General features: G+C 37.2%; 3 protein-coding genes across 5 annotated transcripts; 2 read left to right on the top strand and 1 right to left on the bottom strand.

The window, feature by feature from the left end:
• Window positions 1–17: 17 nt before the first annotated feature.
• On the top strand, window positions 18–5,149 carry LOC144665963 (uncharacterized). 2 transcript variants are annotated; one of them, XM_078527288.1, is made up of 9 exons: window positions 18–315; window positions 483–541; window positions 1,349–1,499; window positions 1,796–1,881; window positions 2,387–2,440; window positions 2,840–2,867; window positions 2,998–3,057; window positions 3,619–3,756; window positions 4,284–5,149. In XM_078527288.1, exons 2-9 carry the CDS (start codon window positions 517–519, stop codon window positions 4,507–4,509), a joined length of 768 nt encoding a protein of 255 aa, XP_078383414.1. In that variant the 5' UTR covers window positions 18–315; window positions 483–516; the 3' UTR covers window positions 4,510–5,149. The 2 variants fall into 2 exon arrangements, with proteins under 2 accessions (XP_078383414.1, XP_078383415.1); XM_078527289.1 differs by lacking the exon at window positions 18–315 and having other exon boundaries at window positions 350–541.
• A 1,601-nt stretch (window positions 5,150–6,750) lies between these two features.
• LOC144666738 (large ribosomal subunit protein uL5-like) lies at window positions 6,751–10,503 on the bottom strand. The gene is made up of 5 exons (XM_078528120.1): window positions 10,480–10,503; window positions 9,022–9,166; window positions 8,391–8,540; window positions 7,308–7,507; window positions 6,751–6,821 (listed from the first exon to the last, which is right to left on the bottom strand). Exons 1-5 carry the CDS (start codon window positions 10,483–10,485, stop codon window positions 6,789–6,791), a joined length of 534 nt encoding a protein of 177 aa, XP_078384246.1. The 5' UTR covers window positions 10,486–10,503; the 3' UTR covers window positions 6,751–6,788.
• Window positions 10,504–10,581: 78 nt separating this feature from the next.
• On the top strand, window positions 10,582–21,326 carry LOC144666735 (phosphatidylserine synthase 1-like). 2 transcript variants are annotated; one of them, XM_078528115.1, is made up of 14 exons: window positions 10,582–10,783; window positions 12,096–12,190; window positions 13,072–13,116; window positions 13,366–13,484; window positions 13,960–14,118; window positions 15,151–15,302; window positions 15,449–15,508; window positions 16,583–16,664; window positions 16,943–17,055; window positions 17,914–17,979; window positions 18,389–18,488; window positions 18,936–18,986; window positions 20,002–20,058; window positions 20,942–21,326. In XM_078528115.1, the coding sequence occupies exons 1-14, from the start codon at window positions 10,593–10,595 to the stop codon at window positions 21,314–21,316; spliced, it is 1,665 nt and encodes a 554-aa protein (XP_078384241.1). In that variant the 5' UTR covers window positions 10,582–10,592; the 3' UTR covers window positions 21,317–21,326. The 2 variants fall into 2 exon arrangements, with proteins under 2 accessions (XP_078384241.1, XP_078384242.1); XM_078528116.1 differs by lacking the exon at window positions 20,002–20,058.
• Window positions 21,327–22,224: the final 898 nt, after the last annotated feature.

Here is a 22,224-nt window from a genome sequence, read left to right as displayed (position 1 = left end):
TGAAAAAATTGCGAACTGCGATTGATTTAAGTTCAAAATGAAATGATACAGGTATTCGCTTTCAAAGATAAATAAAACGTGTTTGCGGTTAAACAAAAGTGTAAGCACACTTCTCTATTGTTTGCATACTTAATCACTTTTCGATAGATATGCAAATATTCCCTCATAATTACTGTAACAGCGCCAAGGGACCAGTCCGTACTGTAATCTCCATAGAAACCAAGCAATATTCCGCACAAGCTTAGTGACTTGACAAACTTTTTTACACAAACGCAAGATCCCTGCGAAAGTTTTTTGTTATTTGCTTTAGTTTGGGTAAGTACTGATGTTCAAATAACTATAAGTTTTAAGAGATATGTTTTCGCTTTTCAGTCCAAACAAATAACACAAGTCCTTCGCTAGTTTACATTGAAATTGATACTGCAACAAAGGGCTGTTTGGCAAAGAACGCTTTTAGCTCAAACAAAGTTATTTCTTCGTAGGACGCCGAAGTAGTTCTTCCAGCTACAATCAGAAATGGCCGAAGAAGAGACTCAACAAGGTAAAGGCATGTTCAGATCTGTAATGAGAGTTTAATGTGTCCACAATCAGTAGTTATACGATAATTGATAAATGTTTACATTCATGGACTTGTTAAACATATCTAGCTAATAAAAGCGCTGCACAGCTTCTTGCCAACAGAAACAACATCCGCAAAGTTTTCACTATTGTCAACAAAATACATTAGTTCAACTTTTCCCGTGACTCTGGTGATCAAGCACTCCAATTCCCGTAGAACGTGCACAAATTAGAAGTTCTTTGTCGGCGATTCACAGAACAAACAATAACTGTTTTAGCTAATATTAAAGCTTTCCTTTGCAAGAAAATAAAACTAAAAGAAACTCGTGAATTCATACAAGTGTGAAAAAAAGACTTGTGCCAGGGTGTAATTTCTATGATAGTTTTCGCCTGTTTGCGTTCGCCTGTATTTGGGCATTTTTCTTCTCTCTTGTGTACTTCAATTGCTTTACAGTTTTAAAGTAAAATTGACAGCCTGAATAATGTTCTAAAAAAATGAAATTAAATGCTGTCAACGTCAAGCCCTGAAATACTGTCTAAAAAAATTGGAGACCGTTCTTCACAACGCAACCAATAGTCAAAGTTCACTTTATTAGTTACAAAGAAAAAAGTGATTAAGCAGTGTGCAATGCGCGATCATACAGTAATCAAAGCGTGGTCCTCATCGTCTCGCCGCTTCACCCCGATCCTCGCAAAACTTATAGCTTTACTTATATATTTACCTACAAAAAAACTCGTTTGAAAGTGGGACATGACATTCTAAAACATTTTCGTTGCCTTTTTTCTCTAGAGGTAAAAGCTGCTCCCGAAGAAGAAGAAGAATCTGGGCCCAGAGAAACTGAAAAAGAAGAAAATCGCATGCGCTCTCAGATGCTATGTGAACTACAACGTGTCAAAAAAGAAATGGTGGACAACAGTACACTTGTTAGCAAACCTGAAGTGTGAGTGATAACGTCGATGAACTAGTCAAATGTATTGCTAAAAGACTAGAGGGTTTGGAGATAAAAGTGTTCTAAACACTTCCGTTATTCATGTACCTATAGTTTTGGCCTGATATTTTCAGTGTTAATTTATTAAACATTTTTAGTCCCTTTATTTACTTATCATCATCATTTCAGTGTAACTGAAATTTCGGTATAATGTGGTTCCTTTTTGCACGTTAACTTTATCATATAGACACCCGCAATCAAACAAGAGTATTTTGTAGTAATTTTGTTGTCGTTTTTAATTTTTTTAGGAAGCCGTACACTCCGGATATTTTTAATGACCTGTCACCTTACTACAACACTTACATTGTAAATTACATGATAAATGACCAGGTAGGTAATAAGTACTGTATCTTAGCTTTACTCATGTGACCATCAGGTGTACGTCTTCGCTGTCAGCTGACGTTTCGATCGTTAACACCTTGTAAAAGAAAATCCTTTTTGCCCGGAAGAAGGAATAATTTTTAAAATTATCAACTAAATCTAAAACAGCGATAATTTACACTATCAATTTTAGTACAAATTGATATAAACGATCAGTTCCTTGTTTATTCATATCGGATTATTGTAAGAATTTAAGTAAGCAAATCCCAAGACTCCTGGCAAGGTGTTGTCACAGAAAGCTCAAAAATCGGAGCAAAGACATTCCTTGCAAGCGCGCAAACGTCAAGTTTGCCTTTGATTGGCTAAGAAGGTAACATCTTTTGTCTGATTGGTTTAGAAGCAAGAGATTCGTGAACCAATTAAAGAACTCTGTTAAGGCTGAAAACAAAGTTGACACGTAGGTACTTTATCTTAGCGCTGTAATGAGATTTTTTTGCTTTTCTATTATTTGCAGGTAGATTATGTTCCCCGTCCAGGGTGGGGTACAAGAGCCACGTCTCTCAGGCTTGTAGGTTAGTATATCACTACAGAATATTGAGGCTGACAGCAAGATGACAAACTAAAATCGAAGCAATGAAGTCTCAACAGTGCGCCGCTTATTCTTGCAAAATTTTAGACTAGAGTATGGCAGTCAGAACATTCCAGAAACAACAGTTAGATCTACAATAACTGCAGTGTTCCTTGAAGAATTGAGAAGAGCGACTGATGCGATACACGTGTTCTTGCCAAGAACGCCTCAACTCAGCATAGTTAAACTATGACTGCAGGCTGTGTGAGCTAGGAGGTTCATCACGGCTAGGAACTTTTTGACGTAACGCAAGTTTTGAAGCCCGTCATTTTGCAATTGATATCATAATAATGCATGAACAACTTTATAATAACAGTTACTCTTTTTTGTTTTTAACCATTAGATCCTGATGAATCCTGGAGAATGGATCAGTAAGTGACATTGGGATGTCTTCTTGTCAAGTGTCGATTCCTCATATCATGTCTTAAGTTACTGTGTGTTACTTTACTGCAAATGAAATCTTACTAACAATTTGTCTTTTTACTTTTTTTTTTTTTTTAGTTTCCCAGGCCCTAAATTTGACTCAGTAATACCCCGCTGTTTCTATAAGCCTCAAATTTGGTATGTATCCTTTTTGGAAAATAAACTTATTGATTTTCACCGATTGCCGAAAGTCATTCGTACGTTTGCGCTTAATTTGGTTTTGCTTTACTTTCCTTAGTGACTGGCTGTTTATGTATGGTTTAAAACACTCGCGCCTTACACTTTCTCGACCAATCAGAAGTAAAACCAAGACCAATCTTGACTAGCCTCCCACGCAGTCGTTCTTTGGGGCCATCGTGTTTCACTCCTCCCCACGAAACACGATCGCCCCTAAGAACGACTGCGTGGGAGGCTAAATCTTGACTCACTGTCTTTCCTGTTTTTTACTGTTACATCTATTTACCTTCGAGTTCCTATTGGTTTACTTGATTATCTGTGTCGATAATGATTGGCCAGAGTCAATACTTACATTTTTTAAATTACTTTGTGTTTGGATTTACGACACTCAATCAAAAATTGCTCTAGTATAAGACATTCAGATGGTTACAACTTAGTGATTCCGTGAAATAAAACATTCGTGAGCTTACTAAGCTATCAAGTTTATTCTTATAAATGCGTTTTTTTCTCGCCGCACTCTAGGAGCAAGAACGTGTCTGGCAAAGACAGCAGCAAGGGAAGCACCAGGCTCCCTCCGATACCAAAAGTAAAATATCCAAGATTCCAACAAAAAGAATATCAACATTTTAACATGAACTATTCACATGTACAGCCATTCAGGTAAGATTGTCTCTGCCTTGCTTGGGGGCCAAACGATCCACTGCATAAAGAAAACCCGGAAGAAAATATCATTTCATTATTCACGAATAACCCCTTCTCCTCTCCTTCCTTTTCAAAGTACAGATTTGACCGTTTTATAAGCATATTTATTCTGGATTGGGGAAACACTCAAACAAACAGCACTAACTAAACATTAGCTTAATTATTTGAGTGATTGTAGCCTGTGTACAGCTGTTCCGCCCTGCTCAAAAAATCGCGGAGGTGACGTCATTGATTGTAGAAACTCAAAGTTTGTCGTGAGGGGGAGGGGAGGAGGAGGAAACTTTAACCTTATCTCGCAAAATGATCCGTTCCATATAGACTCTAGGCCATCTAACTTGATTGAAATATAAAACAAACAGCGGTGATAAACATTATTAAAAATCGTAGCTGACCAATAGGCGAAGGGGAGCAATTCCGTTCCAGTAGGTACCAGGGCTCCCAGTACGATATCAGTTATAATTGTCCCTCGTGTTTTGCTTCCTCAGAAGCGAAATGAATCGTCTCAAGGAGACCAAAGCGCAGAAAAGAATGAAAGACGACCACACTCGAACAATGAATGACTGGCAGCGAATGAACCTGACGGAACTCAAGGTGTTACCAGAGCAGTCACGGTATCACGTCAAGAAAGCTATCATGTCTTACATGGGAACATCTAAAGGATCGAACAAGGCGCTTAAACCTCTCCTGGGTGAACTGAGCACTGCGGAATAAACTGGACAGTCTGGAAAGAAATGATTAATTGAGAATGGGAGTTGACGGTTGACAACTTACAGAAAAAAGATCATTTTGTCGGCCGGTTTACATGTTCAAATAGAACCTTGATGTTTAAAGCAGGGAGACTGTTCTGAAGTAGCTTGTAGTTGTCGGTTAAAAAATACCGTCATGTAGAAGGAGTAGATGGTCATTTATCGATATCTGCTAGCATATTGCCTCGAAACTTAGAGAATATTACAACCTACACTAATGGAGCTTGGTCAAGCCGTTTTGGGCAAACTGAACTAAGAACGTTTCTTTCCCTCCTCCCGCGCAACCTAATAGTTCTAAAATGGTTTACTTTCTCTCGATCTGTTCCAATTTTTACCAGGCTGTCTGTAAGTAACAGTAATGCCTAAAATGGCGTAACCTGATGCTCGTCAAAGAAAACAGTATTTTACTAAAAAGAATCAATAGTGATGGTATAACCTACATGTAGAACATGGAGCTGTAATTAAATAGAATATATATATTTGCAACAAGTGTGAAGAAAACAGCCTCAAATTATAAAATCGACAGGGTATGGACACGAGGCTGGACAAAGTCAATCTGTACCCAGAGCCCGCTTTCCAAGAACGCGGACTCTGACCAAGTCCGATGTGTATGGGCGGGGGTTTGGGGGGGGGGGTGGGGGGGTTAAAAAAAAAAAAAAAAAAAAAAAAAAAAAAAAAAAAAAAAAAAAAAAAGGGGGGTCAGTCCGCGATTCACGGACTTCGGTCGTTTATGCTCAAATTAGACTTGCTACAAGTCGACCTCACGAGCTTTATTGAAAGTCTATGCTCAAATCTGACTGGTTGACAATCTAAAATGAGCATTCTCCAAAAAATCGACCTTGACCAGAGCGTGTTCTTGCAATAGCCCTTATGGAAAAAAAAAAAAAAAAAAAAAAAAAAAAAAAAAAAAAAAAAATTAAAAAAAAAAAAACGCGCAGTGGAAATCCAGCGTTATCATGTTTACGTCAACCTGGCTTGTTCACCACCAAGCCTCGCTTTCAAAGTGCAAAATTATAAATATTATCATGAACGAATTCCCAAGGCAACGTGAAAACTGCATGAAGGTGGCGAAAGGTTGCGAATAATTTGCGTAAACGCGGCTTGGTGGTGAATTTTGAGCTTATGACGCTATCATGCCTTAGGCCTATTGGTGCTGACCCAAAGTAAAGCGGGCGATGGGGACGAGATCGTCTACAAAGTGTGTATGAGACGTGTGTGAAGATATAAATATAATTATACAACAAACGTAACTATAAAAACGTGTAGTTTTCAACCCGTGTGTATAAAATACTGAATACAAATAAAGTACATTGACTTTTTTACTCTTTGGTGATAATTATTAAATCCAGGTGCAACCGCGTAAGAAAAAGTCTTGGGAGCGAGCTTGTTTTAAGCCCCTTGGGAAGGAAGAGAATGTGTGACCGCACTAATTCCAACCTGTGATCTGGTCAATTTTCTTCCCTTTACTTTCTCTGTCGTTGCGTAATGAGAATGCAAGAACGCAGAAAGCAGGTTCTCTAATGTGACGTACTATAAAATGTTTTTTTTTTAAAAAGTGCTGTAATGTTGTTTCGTTTTGCGAAACGTTTCGGGAATAACCCCTTCATCAGTCGCAAAGTTCAACGGTTTTAACTTTGCGACTGATAAAGGGGTTATTCCCGAAACGTTTCGCAAAACGAAACATTACAGCACTTTTTAAGAAAAAAAAAACATTTTATAGTACATGAACAAAGTGCTGCACAGCGACTTATTATTTTTTCTCTATGTGACGTTCCACTAACAACGGTATGAACGCTTTTCCATTGATGTTTCTACTGGTTATCACGTTATCAACGGGGCATTTTCACTCATGAATTTGCTTCGAATAACATTTCCTGACAGGTGCCTTTGTGGAACGACTTAAAAGGTAATGGTAATAAATTGGACCGAGTGGAGTACAGTTCAGGGTGTAATCGGGCGAGTAATTTTGAAGTCACGCGCTAGGCCGATTTCGTAATCACAGGCGCTTTTTGGCGGGCACTCCAATATCGACTAGCTATGGTGTAACAGGTTACGACTTAGTCTCCGTCGCGGCCATTATTTAGGTGGTCACGCCACACTTCTTCCCACAAAGCGGAAGCGTTGCATGACGACCAAAATAAGGCTGTGTGGAGACTAGTTACGATCTTCCTGGACAACAGTATTAAGCTATTACACAACACTCTCATTTTCGTTTCTGTTTGTTTATTGTACATTTCAGGACTTTTACTTCTTCTTTGCAAGGAGGATTCCATCAAACTGAAAAACAAAGGAAAACACCAAATCAACAAAAGTTTTACATCAAAGACATGTATATATATTTATAGAAGAAGAACCTTTGTAAATTGCACTCTAGTCATAATGAGGTATCCACACTAAAGATTTGTATGTACGTCTGCATTCTCAAGCAATACAAAAACTGCCAAATGAGTATGTTAGTTTGTTGATTCTAATGCAAAAGTTCACAACACAAGCTTCAAAAATAGCGGTATGTTGCAAAGCTAAAATGATGCAACTTTTAAAGTAAGACAGGGAAAACATGTCATTTCCCTTTCTTGTTGATTCAGATGTCCCATTCAGTCTCCCAATTCAAAATAAAAATTCAGAGTCAATTCTTCCTCACTACTGGATATTAGCTGCACCCCCAATTGAGTCAATTGATTATTAGCAATGAGATTCCTACAAAAAAACAACAGCATTTGCCCAGATTATGCAAAGTATAAGAATCTATTATTTGTCTGTTACCTTCTGTTGGAACCATTTCATGGATTCGTCCTTAGATATTTTATGAGGGGCACCCACATGAGCTTTGGCTCTTCTTCTCTTTGCTACATTAAACCCTGGGCGGCCAAGAACCACGTAGAAATCCATGCCATAAATACCAATAGTTGGGTCATACTTGATACCAAGATCAATATGTTCCTGGATTCCAAAACCAAAGTTTCCTGAAACAATAAATACATGTCTGTATTAATGAAAAAATATATTGAAAATAAAAAATTCAGGAGTTCTTTTTCCTGGGTTCCACAGTAAACTAATACAAAAAGGAAGTTAGAGCCTGAATATGAAGTCTTTGACTGAAAAGAACTAGAGATCTGAACTGTCACAATGTCAGCTTTCGAATGAATAACAATTATTGTGACAGACTTGCTGAGGCACAGTAATCTAAAGAGAGGTTAGTGTACTAGTGTTTTGACTGGTCCAGCTTGAGGACTGCACAGTAGCTCTCTCTTAGGTGAATAAATGTATGAGCACGATTCTAAAAATGCTGAAGGATAGCTACTGAAGCCAAGGACCAGTGTTCCAGCAAGGTGACCAAGTGGTACTCCTGGTTGCTTCAAATATCAGGGCTGCAAAAACAGTCGGTCATCGGACATTGGCGGACCAAAATTTGCTCATGTCTGACAAAATTCCAAGTGTGGTCGGACATGATGTCCAGACAATTTTTGGATTGTTAATTATTTAACGGCAACAATGAATGAAATTCAACCTTTTGTTTTTGGTGATGGCCGACCACAATTTTGTTTTGTCCGACCAAGATGGTGTCTTAGTAGGACATATGTCCTTTCAAGTGAAAAAAATTATTTGCAGCCCTGAGATATGGACGCTGGTTTAGTTTGGAAGCAAGAGCTTTACAAGCAAGATCTACAGGCAATCAGGATCTTTTACAAAAAATATTCAGCAACATCAAGTTTATAACAAACATTTGCTAGCTGCAGGGTCAACTTTTTACCATACAGTCCATAATACCTTTATCGGTACCTAGTGACTAACCATGCAAACTACATGCTGCGCTTTATTTTAACAGTGACTTTGCCTAAGTCTAACCTGTGGCTGAGAAATTCTCTTTGTGCAACTCGTACTCCTTTACTTTTAAGCCCTTCTCCAAGATTTCTTCAGCCTTGGGACCACGCACAGTGCAGTGAACGGCAATTTTTTCATTTCTTCGAATTCCAAAGGACCTCACTGTGTAACGAGCTGAAATGAAAATATTGTTGTCTATCAATACCAGTAATTTAAGCAACTACTGTAAAAGAACATCTTAAAATTATTGAGATGTGCATTTTTGAATTTACAAGACCAGGCATAATGGCCACCAGCGAGTGATGATTCAATGAAATACAGGGTACTTATTATAATTGGCCACTTCCCAAGTGGGCCTTTTAGGGCAAATTGTAATAAGAGCTGAAAAAAATATTTTAAATGAACATAACATGGTTAAAAATCCCAACTGGCAGGAGGCAGACCAGTTGGCTATTTACATCCCTAGCAGAGGAGTTGAACTCGAGACTGCTGTGAACAACATCGCTAGCGGTCAGAATGGGATTCAAACCTGCGACCTCTGGATTTGGAGCCCAGCCCTCTAACCATGTGTCCACACTGCCTCCCTCTTTTAATTTCAAACCAGTTAAATAGTTTTTAAAAAACAGTGCAACCTAGATTGCAGAAAAAGGAATACCTTTGGAGTACACTGGCTGTTGCCCAGTCAGCTGTTCAAGAACCTTGGCAGCACGAGTCAGTCTGTCGCCGCTCTCTCCAACACAGATGTTCAGGCATAACTTCCTGATTTGTAGATCCTTCATGGGATTTTGTTTGGCCTTAGCCTAAAGTGAACCAAAAAAAATTATTAGTTTCACACTTTTATAAATCATGACGGCCACTAACCCCATGGAGTAGGTAGGTAGGTAAAGTCTGCATTCGAGCCTAGTGGCCCATCAGACTGGAGCTTATCCCGGGTTCAGTAGAATAAAGCGATTAAAGGGAAGCCTCAAGCCAAGCAGCCCATACTGCGGGTGCTTATCCCGGTTTCTGTAGCATTAAGCAGCTAGGAATATTTCTTTTCTCCCCTGAATGGGTTGATAGTCCATCGCAGGGTACCCCGCAGCATTATTTCGCCGGTACACATTTATACACCTAGAGGCAGAGAGTAAAGTGTCTTGCCCAAGAACACAACACAGTGACCCCAGCCAGGGCTCGAACCTGGACCACTCGATCCGGAGTCCGGCGCACAAACCATTAGGCCAACACACCTCCCAGCAGCCCCAGCGTGTACTCTGGATTTAAAGTGATAGGGAGGTTTAAAAGGATGTACAAATCAAATCCAAAAATGCAGGATTAAAGCAACCCCCACCCCTCCCAAAAAAAAAAACCCAAACCAAAGTTAAACCAAAAAAAATTCTTGTTGATGTTCAAGTTGTAGTTTCACAAAGGGATATTAATTGTACTGCTATCTTTATATTTTGTTTTTATCACAATTTGTCATCCATGTATTTATAAGAGAACGATGGAAAAAGACAATTTAAAATTGTACTTTGCCATTGTCCAGTTATAAATAATGCAACTAACATCATAATTTAGAGTTCAAAAAAAAATTATTATGAGTCATCAGTAATTTTTTTTAACACAATAAAGTTTATTTGCAGTGCATTGATTGGTTTATAGCATTGACACCACAAATGAGAACCTGGACATACTCAATACTTGTAGTGTATTTCAAACAACAACGCACATGGCACATGGGAAATAACTAACTATTTATTATTTGATTCAATGAGCTAAGCGTAGATACCGGCCATAAGAAATCTCGGTGAAACATTTTAAAGTTCATAAGCAACAGTGAGGAGCGCGATTAATAAAGTAACTACTTTAATCATAAAAGAAAAAATATATTTTCTGTTGGTCTACAAGAACCTTGTGGATTTAAAGACCGAGAAACGATACAAAAAGATTGGAATAAAAACTATCTCTTGAACTATACCTCGTATAAAGCTGAATAACAAAACTAAAGCCCACATATTTGGCTGGATGGAAAGAAAAATAATTACGCGACTGAAAATATTTACTTTGATCTAGTCTTAGAAAAATTAAAGGACGATGTAAACGGATTGCTTTTACTTCTCAAACAGAAGACACTCACCGCCATTTTGTTTCGGCCGAAAAGGGTTCGAGAAAGAACTGGGGAGAGTAAAGTAAACATACGAGAGAGACTGGGGAGAGCTAATAAACCGCCCACAAAAATTTACATGAAAAATGGCGGACGATCGAAGTCCACGGCGTCGGAAGAGAACCTTCTCAACAACGTCCACAATCTCCACGGACGATTATCAAGATGCTAGTGAACAGATTGTTGAAGATATTTCACTGGAATTTTTCTACAAGCCTCGGTCAATCACGGCTTTAGCATGCCTGGTTGTGTACCTGATATATTCTGCTTTCACCAGGTAAGCTTGTGTTTACTCTGACCGACGCCTATAAATGCCCGGTTTTGGCCGGCATCTTGCTTTAACGAGATCAGCTACGATATTTTATAGCTTAGTTTAATTAAGAAAATACCGAAAAGGGGATCTTTTTATCTCACTGGATTAAAACATGAAGTAGCATGCAAATTCAAATCTTTGCTGAATTCATCAATTTTCCACGGTGCTGTAGTTTTACTGAATTTTAAAACAAAGCAGTACAAAGGCTTCCCTCGAGTCGGCGTGCTTGACATCAGTCTCGCTCACAACCCGTGCTTGATCTTTGTAGCAATATTCTCTAAAGTTAATGGCTTGGTCTAAAAATACTTTTTTAGTCTTGCGTTGTTTTTGTAACAGGTGGATTTTATAATGTTGATATATGATAAAGAAATATTATATTCCCGTAACTGAGAACAGGTGTTTTTATTGTGCGCTGGTCGCTAAGTTGTCTTTTTAAAACAGTGGTCATGATTTGAGTACCTCCTGTAATATTTTTCTTTTTAAAAAGTCACAATAAGTCATAAATTATATCTAGCATGCCGTGGTGCAAATCTGTGATGCCTGTCAGTTATTTTATGGTATTGTTTACTGGTAGTTTGTTCTTTAACTCCGTAAAGGCCTCTTCATATGAGCCCAGTTACCAGGCTGGCCCAGTTACCAAGATTTCGCCCACTCCCATTTCCTTTGAAAATTTTTTGATGGGTTCATATGAGAAGGCGGGCCAGCCCAGTTACCAATATCTCAGGGTCTCTTCACATGAACCCGGTTTACGGGCTGTCTCAGTTACCAGGACGGATTTTGACATCTGTTCATATGGAAAATTTTAGCCCGGTTGATGGGGATAAAATTCAAGAAACGAAGCCAAAATGACGACACATAAAGTTGCATCTTTCGTGACTATCGTAGCTTTATTGACCCTTGTAACTTTATTAATAAAGCTAATTGGCATATTTCTGAAGTGGAAATAGACACAAGGCAAAATTAAGCCATTTTGACCACCCAGTTACGAAAGGGAAGCTATTTTCTCAAAAAAAGTTGAAATAAGTAAAGCTGCAAGTTTTGGTAAATCTACATCAGTCGCGAACAAATTATGCAACTTAATGTGTTGCTATTTCGGTTCTGTCTCTTGAATTTCATCCCGGTCAATCCTGCTGAAATTTTAACATATGAACAGACGGCAAAATTTGTCCTGGTAAACAAGACAGCTTGTTTACCAGGCTCGTATGAAGAGGCCCTTAGTCACAAATTCACAAATGTTAATTCCCATTATTGTTTTATTGGTGTTTTTTTTTTTAAGAAACCCAGTTGCTACTCGTGAGGAGAATATATGGAGTGGAATTGTGTCTCTTGCCGTCGTGTTTCTTGTTCTGAGCCTGCTTGTCATGCCAAATGGTAAGAACTGTTGACAATTCCACACAGCAGTTGCCCCTTCAGGTCATCTTGTATTACATAACAATAAGTCAGGAAGGAAACTTTAATATTATCAATATCCACCCACCCCATCTCCTGGCCCTCAGAATTTTCAGTGAACTTACTAGACTGGGGTTAGGTGTGGATATTTACTGGAACCCCACATAAGTACAAAAAGTTTATATTAAGTTCTGCGGAGGGAGTTATTTCATTTTATGGAGAAAGTGGATGGTTATCATAATGATATGGGAAAATCTCATTTGCATTAATTTTACTTTCAACACAATTAATCAATTTACACGACTACAAAAACTAGTTTCGTCAAAAGACCTCGTCAGTTGGTAGCCATATGCTGTTAAGAATTTTAAATTTCAGACAACTTCATATAACATTGCACAAAGAATAACCCTAGTATCTAGGCAACTATAACGCTATATAAATCAAAATACAAATTAAAAATAATAATAACATAAATTAAATAATTGCTAAAGAAATCTAAAATAACAACGAGAATAGCAGTAAACATAGCAGTAACTTAAAACAAAATTCAAAATATATCCAAAGAATAAGAAAACAGAGTTCAGAGTTCAGTTTCTATTGTGCATTAAAATACAAAGAAATGCTTGTAGCTAGAATTTCATGTTTGCGTGACAACAGCTCTCGGGATCCGGAAATACGCCCACTCTTCTTTCGTGTTGATCAGTTGATCCTCTTTGGTTTGATTGATCATCACCGATTCCGTGATCTGCCTCAACATCGCATCATTCTGAAACGTTCCTGTAACATTCATGGTGAAGCCTGCGATGTTACCTGCATGAATATCACAGCATATGATGGTTATTTAATATTTTTTATCATTTTAGGTCCATTTATCAGACCTCACCCAGCACTTTGGAGACTGATATTTGGTAATGTACAATACCTAGCCTGTAAATTTTGGTTATACTACATGATTTCCTTATGAGATTGCATTTTTTAGTAAAGAAAACTTAAAATTTTGATGAACAAACAGGGTTGACAGAAAGTCAAAACTTGAGAATTAAGAATTAGTCTTTAACTTAAGAGTTAGAGAGTTGGGGATTTTTGCTGGCTGACAGGTATTGACAACCCTGAATAAATTTTCATAATAAATTAACTTTGTTTGTTTGTGATTTTAGGTATGAGTGTTCTGTATATGCTGTTCCTGGCATTTGCTTTGTTCCAAACTCGTGAAGACTTCAGAAAGATTCTCTTTTTCTTTGACCCCAAATTAGAGCAAGAAGGACCAGATACAACAGTGAGTTGCAAGTTTGATTTTAAGTTTTATCCACAGTGGGCTTTATTTGTGATGAAGAAAGACCACTTTACATGCATCTGACTAAGGGCCTCTTCAAATGAGTCTGGTAAACGTGCTTTCTCATTTCCTTGGAGGAATTTTGTTGTCTGCCAGTGTTCATATGGGGAATTTCAGCCTGATTGACCAGGATGAAATTCAAGAGACGAAACCAAAATAGCGACACATAAAGTAGCATCTGGTTCATTATTAAACTTTTTAACCAGAGAGTGTTTTCTAATTTGTTATTAAGACTGAAGACAAATTATGGAAATTGAGCCTAACTGTAAAGTCTGCTAACAAACACATCCTTCATGGTCCCAGTTATTTCTTTTAACACTACCTATTACAAGATAAACTTTATTAGGGGTTTTACACTGAAGTAAACCTGCCATTATATGAATGTGCTTCAACATAGGTGTTCATTATTTTGCTTTAGGAATATGCTGTAAACTGTTCACAAGTGACATTAGCAAGGATATGGTCTCATTGCGATATCTTTGCCTTTGCCCATTTCTTTGGTTGGGCTCTAAAGGCATTACTTATTCGCAATGCCGGTCTCTTGTGGACTGCAAGTATCACTTGGGAAGTAACTGAGGTAAATAACTTTTATATTACAATGTCTAGAGATTTGTTAACCCCTAAGAGTGCCAATTTGCACATAGTGACATAACTTGGTCAATATTTGTCCAATTTATTTGAATTTTTGACACCACACTTGTCTTCAAAAGATCTGCATGTTGAAAGCATAAAATTGTACCTCCTCCCTATTTGTGACATGATTGACTACCCCTATAACTTTTGCAACTTTCTTGCCTGACACGTAGGTGACATGCATCATTACTGTAATTAACCAGTAAACTGAGAGCTGCACAATAAGCTATAGTTTAGGGGTATACCTACTACATACGGAGAGAAACAATTTTTTAATTTTTTTTTAATATTTCAACCAATTTCTTTCAAAACGGTAACTTCCTTCTTATTTCTTCATGTGTTTTATGACATTTTCTGATCAAGAACTTTCAAATGGTGTATCATATATGGATATCAGGTTTATATTTTTTATTTTACGAAAAAGATCATTCCCTTTAGGGGGTAAAGGGTTAATAAAGATGCACATTTTTTGTCCATATCTAGTACCTATAATCCTGTATCGCATGGTTTGTAGGTCTCGCTTGTGGACGACATAAATGCCTTCAGTCCAAGTGTTTAAAACAGTCCTTTTGTCTTGTTCAGTTGGTCTTTTGGCTGAAGGCAACACTTTCAAATTTCAGGATGAAATATTCGCATAGAAACTTGAAAACCATGCACATTATTGATGTTTGGCAAACATTTAGCATGTGACATTCCTTTTGTCTTCTTAAACTGAGCAAACATAGACAGCTTTTCAGCTAAATTTCTCTGAGGAAAATTATTATTTAACATTACATAATGTTGTGGTTCTGTTTTATTCTTGGTACAAAATTGGTATTTCCCTTTGTTCCTGTATGGTAATATATCTTAATAATTATACAACAAATGAAAATGCCAGATTGTACCTAGGGTAAAATTGAACCACAACATATTAAATTTTGCCTATCGTTCTTATGCAATCTTATTATTTTATTACATTATACATATTGCATTTCAGGTGTTCTTTTCTCACTTGTTACCCAACTTTGCTGAATGCTGGTGGGATGCACTTTTGCTAGATTTCTTGATCTGTAATGGCTTAGGAATTCACTTTGGATTGTATGTCTGCAAGATACTCGAGATGCGTAATTATCACTGGGATAGTATCAAGTAAGTTAAACTGATGTGCACAGAAAGCAATTACGTTTTAAAGTTCACTGCTCTCCCAGGTTCTTTATTTTATTATTAAGTTATTTCTTAAAGTATTGACATTGTGGATTGTTTAGATGTACATGTATACTCTGTTTTTTTTTAAGGGATATTCATACAACCACTGGAAAACTACGCCGTGCTGCTATGCAGTTTACCCCTGCAAGGTTTGTTTATTTTCGTCACTGTGGCAAGTTGCAGTGTTACATTTCAGATGTAAATTGTAGAATGAAAGTAACGATCTGCAATTTCAGTGCTGGAATATTATCTCAAAAGGCTTCTTGATCATTACCAGTATTTGTGCAGAAACCCATAAGGGTTGAAACGTGTAACTCCCTATGATTCGCTGGAAAATTATGAGAACCATTTAACCAATCAAAATTACTATATTTGGATTAAATCCACAGCGTGCTAGCTTGCGCTCGATGGCGTTATCTTGTTTTTGAACAAGCTTGCTTGAATTAAGTTAAATTTGGTTAAATTCTCCTGTTTCATCTTGAAGTAGTCTGGAGAACTTCGCTTCGATACACTTAATGTATTTCTTTAGTTTCTTTAAGAAATTTACGACGTTTAGGTCGAAATTCAAGCAACTTACCGCAAAACCAAAAATTATGTTGCGTGTGTCATTACGTATATAAAGCATTCCCGTACAAATTCTTCGTGTTTTCTAATATGGTACTTAGCAAAATGAATATTCAAACGCTGTGCACGCGTGTTACATGTTCAACCCTTATGGGTTTCTGATTTGTGCTACAGAAAAAGTTATGAGTCACATAATTTTGGCAATATGTTCTTACCTTGTAATATTAATCATCTACGTACTCCGTGTGGAGTTCTGGTGTTGTTTCTATTACTTGAGACCATTTCTTACTTTTCATTCAATTCAACACTGTATGTTATAAGAAGTTTGGTTTAGATTAGAATAAGAATAAATTTGTAATAAGGCATTCTCTGGTAAAAAATTGTTTAAAACTATAAGCTACCGGTATGTTTTTTATCCATCCAAGACAGCAGACTGGCTGCCAAAAGCTTATAATTTTAAACAAGGTTTTACCAGAGAACCCCTTGTTACAATTTTATATTGTATCCAGGTATCATATCTTTGATATGTTTAGAATAAGAATATAAGCAACAAACATAGAATAAGAAGATAAGGTGATAACAAGCAAATTTAAGACACTTTTAAACTGTAAGCCCCTGTGGTATTAACTGACCAGTTGGCGTCATATTATTCTCCTCAGCTGGACTCATGTTCGATGGATGGACCCTAAATGTTCTTACATGCGATTCTTTGCCATATGCCAGTTGTTGGTTATATCACAAGTAAGTCAAGTGGCAAAATGAAAACCAATTGACTGTATTTTTTTCCCAGAAAACAATGATGTAATAATGTTCTGTGGAGCCCTTATGCATCCCATGGCACAATGAATTAATGTTCTGTGATCAATTCCTGTTAGCCCTGATTCGTTTTCCCTTCCAAAACAGAAAATTCTACAAATAATTCTTGTGTTCATGTCCATCAAGACAATATCTCCTAAGAAATGATTTTCTTTCTCATAACCTGTCTGCTTGCTAATGTTTTTTTTGTGTGTGTTTTCCAGATTGTTGAACTGAACACATTCTTCCTTAAACACATTCTGTTTGTCCCAACATCCCATTGGCTGAATTTTTATCGCCTGGGTATCATAAGTCTTATGGTTGCACCCTCTTTGAGGTGAGTCATACTTCTTTAAAGGAGAAGTTCACTCCAGAATGGCCATTTATTTTCTTTACACAAATAAAAAGTTTATACAAAGATATGTTATTCACCACAATTTAAGCCTTCAACGTGCGCTATAACCCTACGAAATCTTTCCCAAAACTTGACACTTGAACGCCGCCATCTTGGAGCTGGTAATGTATGCGTGACATCAAAGAGCTCAGCCTAAAGTTTGGTTGGAAAATTTACATACCGGTACTCGAAACTCCTAGTTTCTTCGTAGTGGCTTTTGTTTGTCAAAATGCCTGTTTGTGCATCTCCATTTCGTTCAAACAGAGCTCTAAGAAATACAAAAAACAAGGAGTTTCGACTATAAAAATTTTCCCGCCAAACTTCAGACTGAGCTCTTTGACGTCACGCATACATTACCAGCTCCAAGATGGCGGCGTTCAGTTGTCGAGTTTTGGGAAAGATTTCATATGGTTATAGCAACCGTTGGTGGCTGAAATTTTGGTGAATAACATATCTTTGTGTAAACTTTTTATTGGCATAAAGAAAATTATAAATGGCCATTCTGGAGTGAACTTCTCCTTTAACTAAAGTTCTGTGTGTTTTCATTTTTTTGTGCCTTTGAACAGCACTTCTCTTTTCTGCAGAGATACCATCAAACTTCTTCTTCTCTATGCTCAGTTGTGGAGCTTCCTTCTTGAATAGCCTAACAAAACTACTACAACATGAACAAGAATCAGGGCAGGTTATTAATCTTACTCCCTACCACCTCCCCCTATTCACTGATAATTGTTTGTCATGTTAAGCGGGATAGCGGCTCAATAATGGCCATTCTAAATTCAACCTTTTTCTCTGTCACTGTAGGCAGTACTATGTTTATGTTACGGATACCAGAAGCAGACGACTTGGAACTCAGGCTTGGGTGTTGGTGTAAGTTCAAAAGCCCTGGTACACATTTTCATACATTTATGTTAATGTTAGTTCTGAACATTTAACAATAATTCTACGAGTGCGCGTTGGATATGGGATGGTAGATAGCCAACAGGGCGCGTAGTGTCCAAGTTGGCTATAACTATCTCATATCCAACAAGCGCAAGGAATAATTGTTTTATTAAAAACGCCCTAAGAATTGCAGTATTTGAGCTCCCCAACTGTTTCCAATGACGTGTATCGGCTACCATTTCTGTGGTCAGTGGTATATGAGCTCATATATCATTGTCTGTCAACCAATCAAAACTCAGGAATAGCAATATACCATTGCTAGTTTTTTAATAATTGGTGGTATATATTATCATTGCTTACACAGCATAAATTAACTTTTGCATTTCTTTTGTTTTAGCGTGGTCACCTGTTTAGAAGCACTTATCTGTATCAAATACGGACTGGACATGTTCAAGAAAACGGAAATTGTCAGCATTGTTTTGTGGCTGCTCTTTCAGGTAAGAAAAAGAAAACTTACAAGTCATATTATAATGTGTCTTTAGTATTCTCAGCAGGACAACGAGTATGTTGTATCTATCTCTCTGAATCAACTGTGACTGTATGTACACATTACAATAATCATTACCTTAACCTGCTTTCAATTAATCAATCAGTCAGTCAAATCAATAGCATTTGTTTATACACAGTAATTATAACAGCTACTAAGCTAATGTTGCCGTGTATTAACTTACTTCTTCATAGAACAAAGAGTTTTGAATTTTCACAAACTGCAGTCCCATTCTCAACGAGCAGTTCTTTTAATGGATTACCTTACACATCTTTTGATGTAGTCATGAGAATAAATCAATTTGATGCTATGTCTATCGTACAACCCCCCTGGCTGACATTGCTTGATGATTGTAAAAAGAAAATTGATTTTGATCATCGTTATGTTTTTCTCACAGATGGCCATCACTTTGATGGTGTTGTACTTCATGGTCATGACAAAATCAAAGGTAAGTGCAAAACAAGTTCATGTTTATAAACATTCATCTTGCTTATTGTTCAGCTTTCATTAAAGCAGGTGATCAAGTTTCTGGTTAAATTATAACCTGTTTGCATCATTGTTTTGATCAAAATGAAGTAAGGGCTGTGCTGTGATTGTTATAAGTTGCTCGACCACTGTTACAGTGTGCAATAAAAAACCTTCTCTAATCAACAGAATGCTAACCGTTTACTGGGTTTATGATGTTGTGGATAAAGCGTTTTAAGTAATATATCAAACACGAGACAGCGTTTTTTATCACATTTCCAAACACCGAGAAGAGAGTTGAAAGTACGACGCGCAGCGGAGTATTTTTGATGAACTTCGAGTTGTTTTGAAATGTGATGAAACACTCTGTCGAGTGGTTGATATATCTTTTCAATCGAAACTATTAAACTACAACGAAAACGGAAAAATAAAATCGTCAAAATCTATGCTAATTAAGATCAGATTTCCAAACTCTGTCACACGAAAACGGAAAAATAAAATCGTCAAAATCTATACTAATTAAGATCAGATTTCCAAACTCCGTCACGGTTCTGATTTCCTTTGTTTTAACTAGATGAATTATTAATGAGTTTGAGAAGCGTGATGCGTATTACTGCTAACATGCATGAATCTTAAATAAATGTAGAATTAAAATAAACCAATAAATACGAGCGAAGATAATTTCACCCTCACTTACAAGACTATGAATAAACTAAACTACAAAAATATTAAAAAATAAGGTGAAATTTTTATTCTAAACTTTTAAACTTTCTAATTTAATTAACTGTAACTTTACACTAATGCGCTTCGTAGCACCTTAACACAGTTTCAGCACATTAAGTACTTTGGGTTTTTTTTGCAACAGTCTGCAGTAAATGGCTCGCTTGAAACTGAAAAATTCCTTCATTAGATCGACGTTCACTGCATGCACGAGAAACTTTAACTTTGTCGTTCTGTAAAGTTTGTTCGTGTATGATCAATTATTACTCTTTCTTTAGGAAGGTGATATAATGAAGGCCAACATAGTGGAGAAACTAAAAATGCTCAAGAAATACGTAAGAAATATTAATCTTGAATTAAACATGTTAGGTTTAATTTTAAAGCTTTGAAACTTTTAACAATTTAAAGATACTGTCAATGTTAAATACTTTTTTTTTATAAACATTGTTAACTAAAAACCGAAAATATACTCTGCTTTATAAAACTTACCGTCGAGTAACTGAATTTATCCCACATTGAATAAACATATCATAACCATATAATATTAAATGAATTAACATTTTTCATGTTAAACTAAACTTGAGTATGAAATTGCGTTTGATGAAGCTCTTAACTTCCGATATATAGTGTGTTGGGCTAAACGCTCTTAAGAGCTTGAATCGCATTTTGCGTTTTATAAATCGTAACAATCCGAAAGCCACGAACTTGTTTACAAGCTCATCGTCAATGGCGTAATGAGGTTGTTCATTGTGGAAAAGTACAAAGCAGTTAAGTCTTGTCGTTTGTCTCACGATATAGTCACTTGTGATGTGCAGCGCGACGTTTTGACTGCACACTGCTAGTCTCAATCGGGACTGATTGTGCATGACTAGTCAGGTCATTATTGCATGTCACTGTCAGTACAGCTAAATTGTCCTCACTGGACTTTCGTCACTATTGACAAGCAAAACTTCAGGAATGTTGCGGGATTTCAGCATAAGTTTGGCAGGCACGGTGGTCTCTTGTAATGATTGGCTTTTTCAATTCCAGGGGGGTGGGTAGCCTGCATTCGCAATGCAGGCTAGGGGTGGGGGTGGGGGTGGAAAATAACAATACCACTAGTCGCTTCATGATACAGAAACCCCCCCCCCCCTTGGTTCCACCTGTCTCTTGATTGGATTGGACTTCACCTCTCTACTTGTATGACCAAAATGAAAACTTCTCCTGTTTGTTTCTTAGGGACTGAAAAAGCCTAAATTTCTGGACGAAATTCCAGCAGAGGACCCGAGCACGAAAACCTTGAACTACGTCAAAACAAACGGGAATCACATTATCCATAAAGAAAGCCACGAGCACGTCTCTATTGCTAATGGCGGCCACCAGAACGGAAGTGTCATGCGAGGCGAGGAACATCACCATGAGCGGAGCCTGAGATCTACTAAACACAGCCAGGAGGAAGCGCTGGATTACAAACCCGCTGACACAACTCAGCTGCAGGCGCAGGGAACGCGTAAGAGGAGGCCAAGGAGAAGCGAGTTAGGGGGACACTTGGGGGGTGTAAACTATGAAGTAAGAACCCGTCTGAGGACACGGAAATCTCAAGCAGGACTGTAGCTATTTTAAATCTTGGCGATATTTTATGGCTCATATTTAACCTAGAAATCATTTGGATGTGTACATATCAGTGATATTACCCTTACGTTCCTGTCGTATTTAAATGATACGCATGTATGCGTCTATTTGTGACAGTTATAGCAAGTTTCTGTCGTTTTGATCTGGGCTGGTATATCAGCCGCACTATTTTAGTATTTAATCATTTTGGTACTAGCTGGCATTGTTAAAAATCTTGGTGTAATTTAAATATGCTTGATGTTAGATATCTCAGCTAATAATATAAATTAATTACAGATAGTTGTATAATAAAGAAAGAAAAATGTAAAAGGTTTCACACAATCGTAGAAGTGCTCGATGCAAATACATGCAGAGCGTATAATACAAAGCTAGAAGTCATATGTGTGGACAAATGTTTAATGCAAACGTATTTAATTGTATCGTTTTCCGTGCCTTTCCGTCTTTCTTATACAACGTTAGTTGCGAGCTCGATATATGCTCTAAACTGTTCAAATACCTCACCGTCACGGATTGGCTCAGTGTTTTCAAACAAGTGTGTTTGAAAATGTGCGTCGTACATGTGTTGGTAAGCATTGTATTATGTCTACATTACCTATGCATTTCGTATAAAACTATAACCATCAATTATTTGCCCTGGTGCTTCTAACACTAGCAGCGATGATTTATTTGGCCAAGAGGTGTCTGTCGTAAAATTAAGTTGTATATATTTGAAAAAGAAAAAGTATGAAAATGATGTAAAACGGTTTTTTGTCCTTGATTTTGTGCAATCTAGGTTTGAAATCTAGCATTATTTGAGGTATTTTAGAAGAAAACTCAAGGTAATGTTGGTTATTTAGTCGTTCAGTCTTGACTGAGGTGTGTCACGTTATGCTGTTCGACACGGAAGAGAG

The sequence above is a fragment of the Oculina patagonica genome, chromosome 9 (assembly GCF_052425735.1).
Source record: "Oculina patagonica isolate OP01 chromosome 9, crgOcupat, whole genome shotgun sequence".
NCBI lineage: Eukaryota > Metazoa > Cnidaria > Anthozoa > Scleractinia > Oculinidae > Oculina > Oculina patagonica.
The sequence above is the reverse complement of the archived record's forward strand: the minus strand, read 5'-3'. Positions and strand labels throughout refer to the sequence as shown.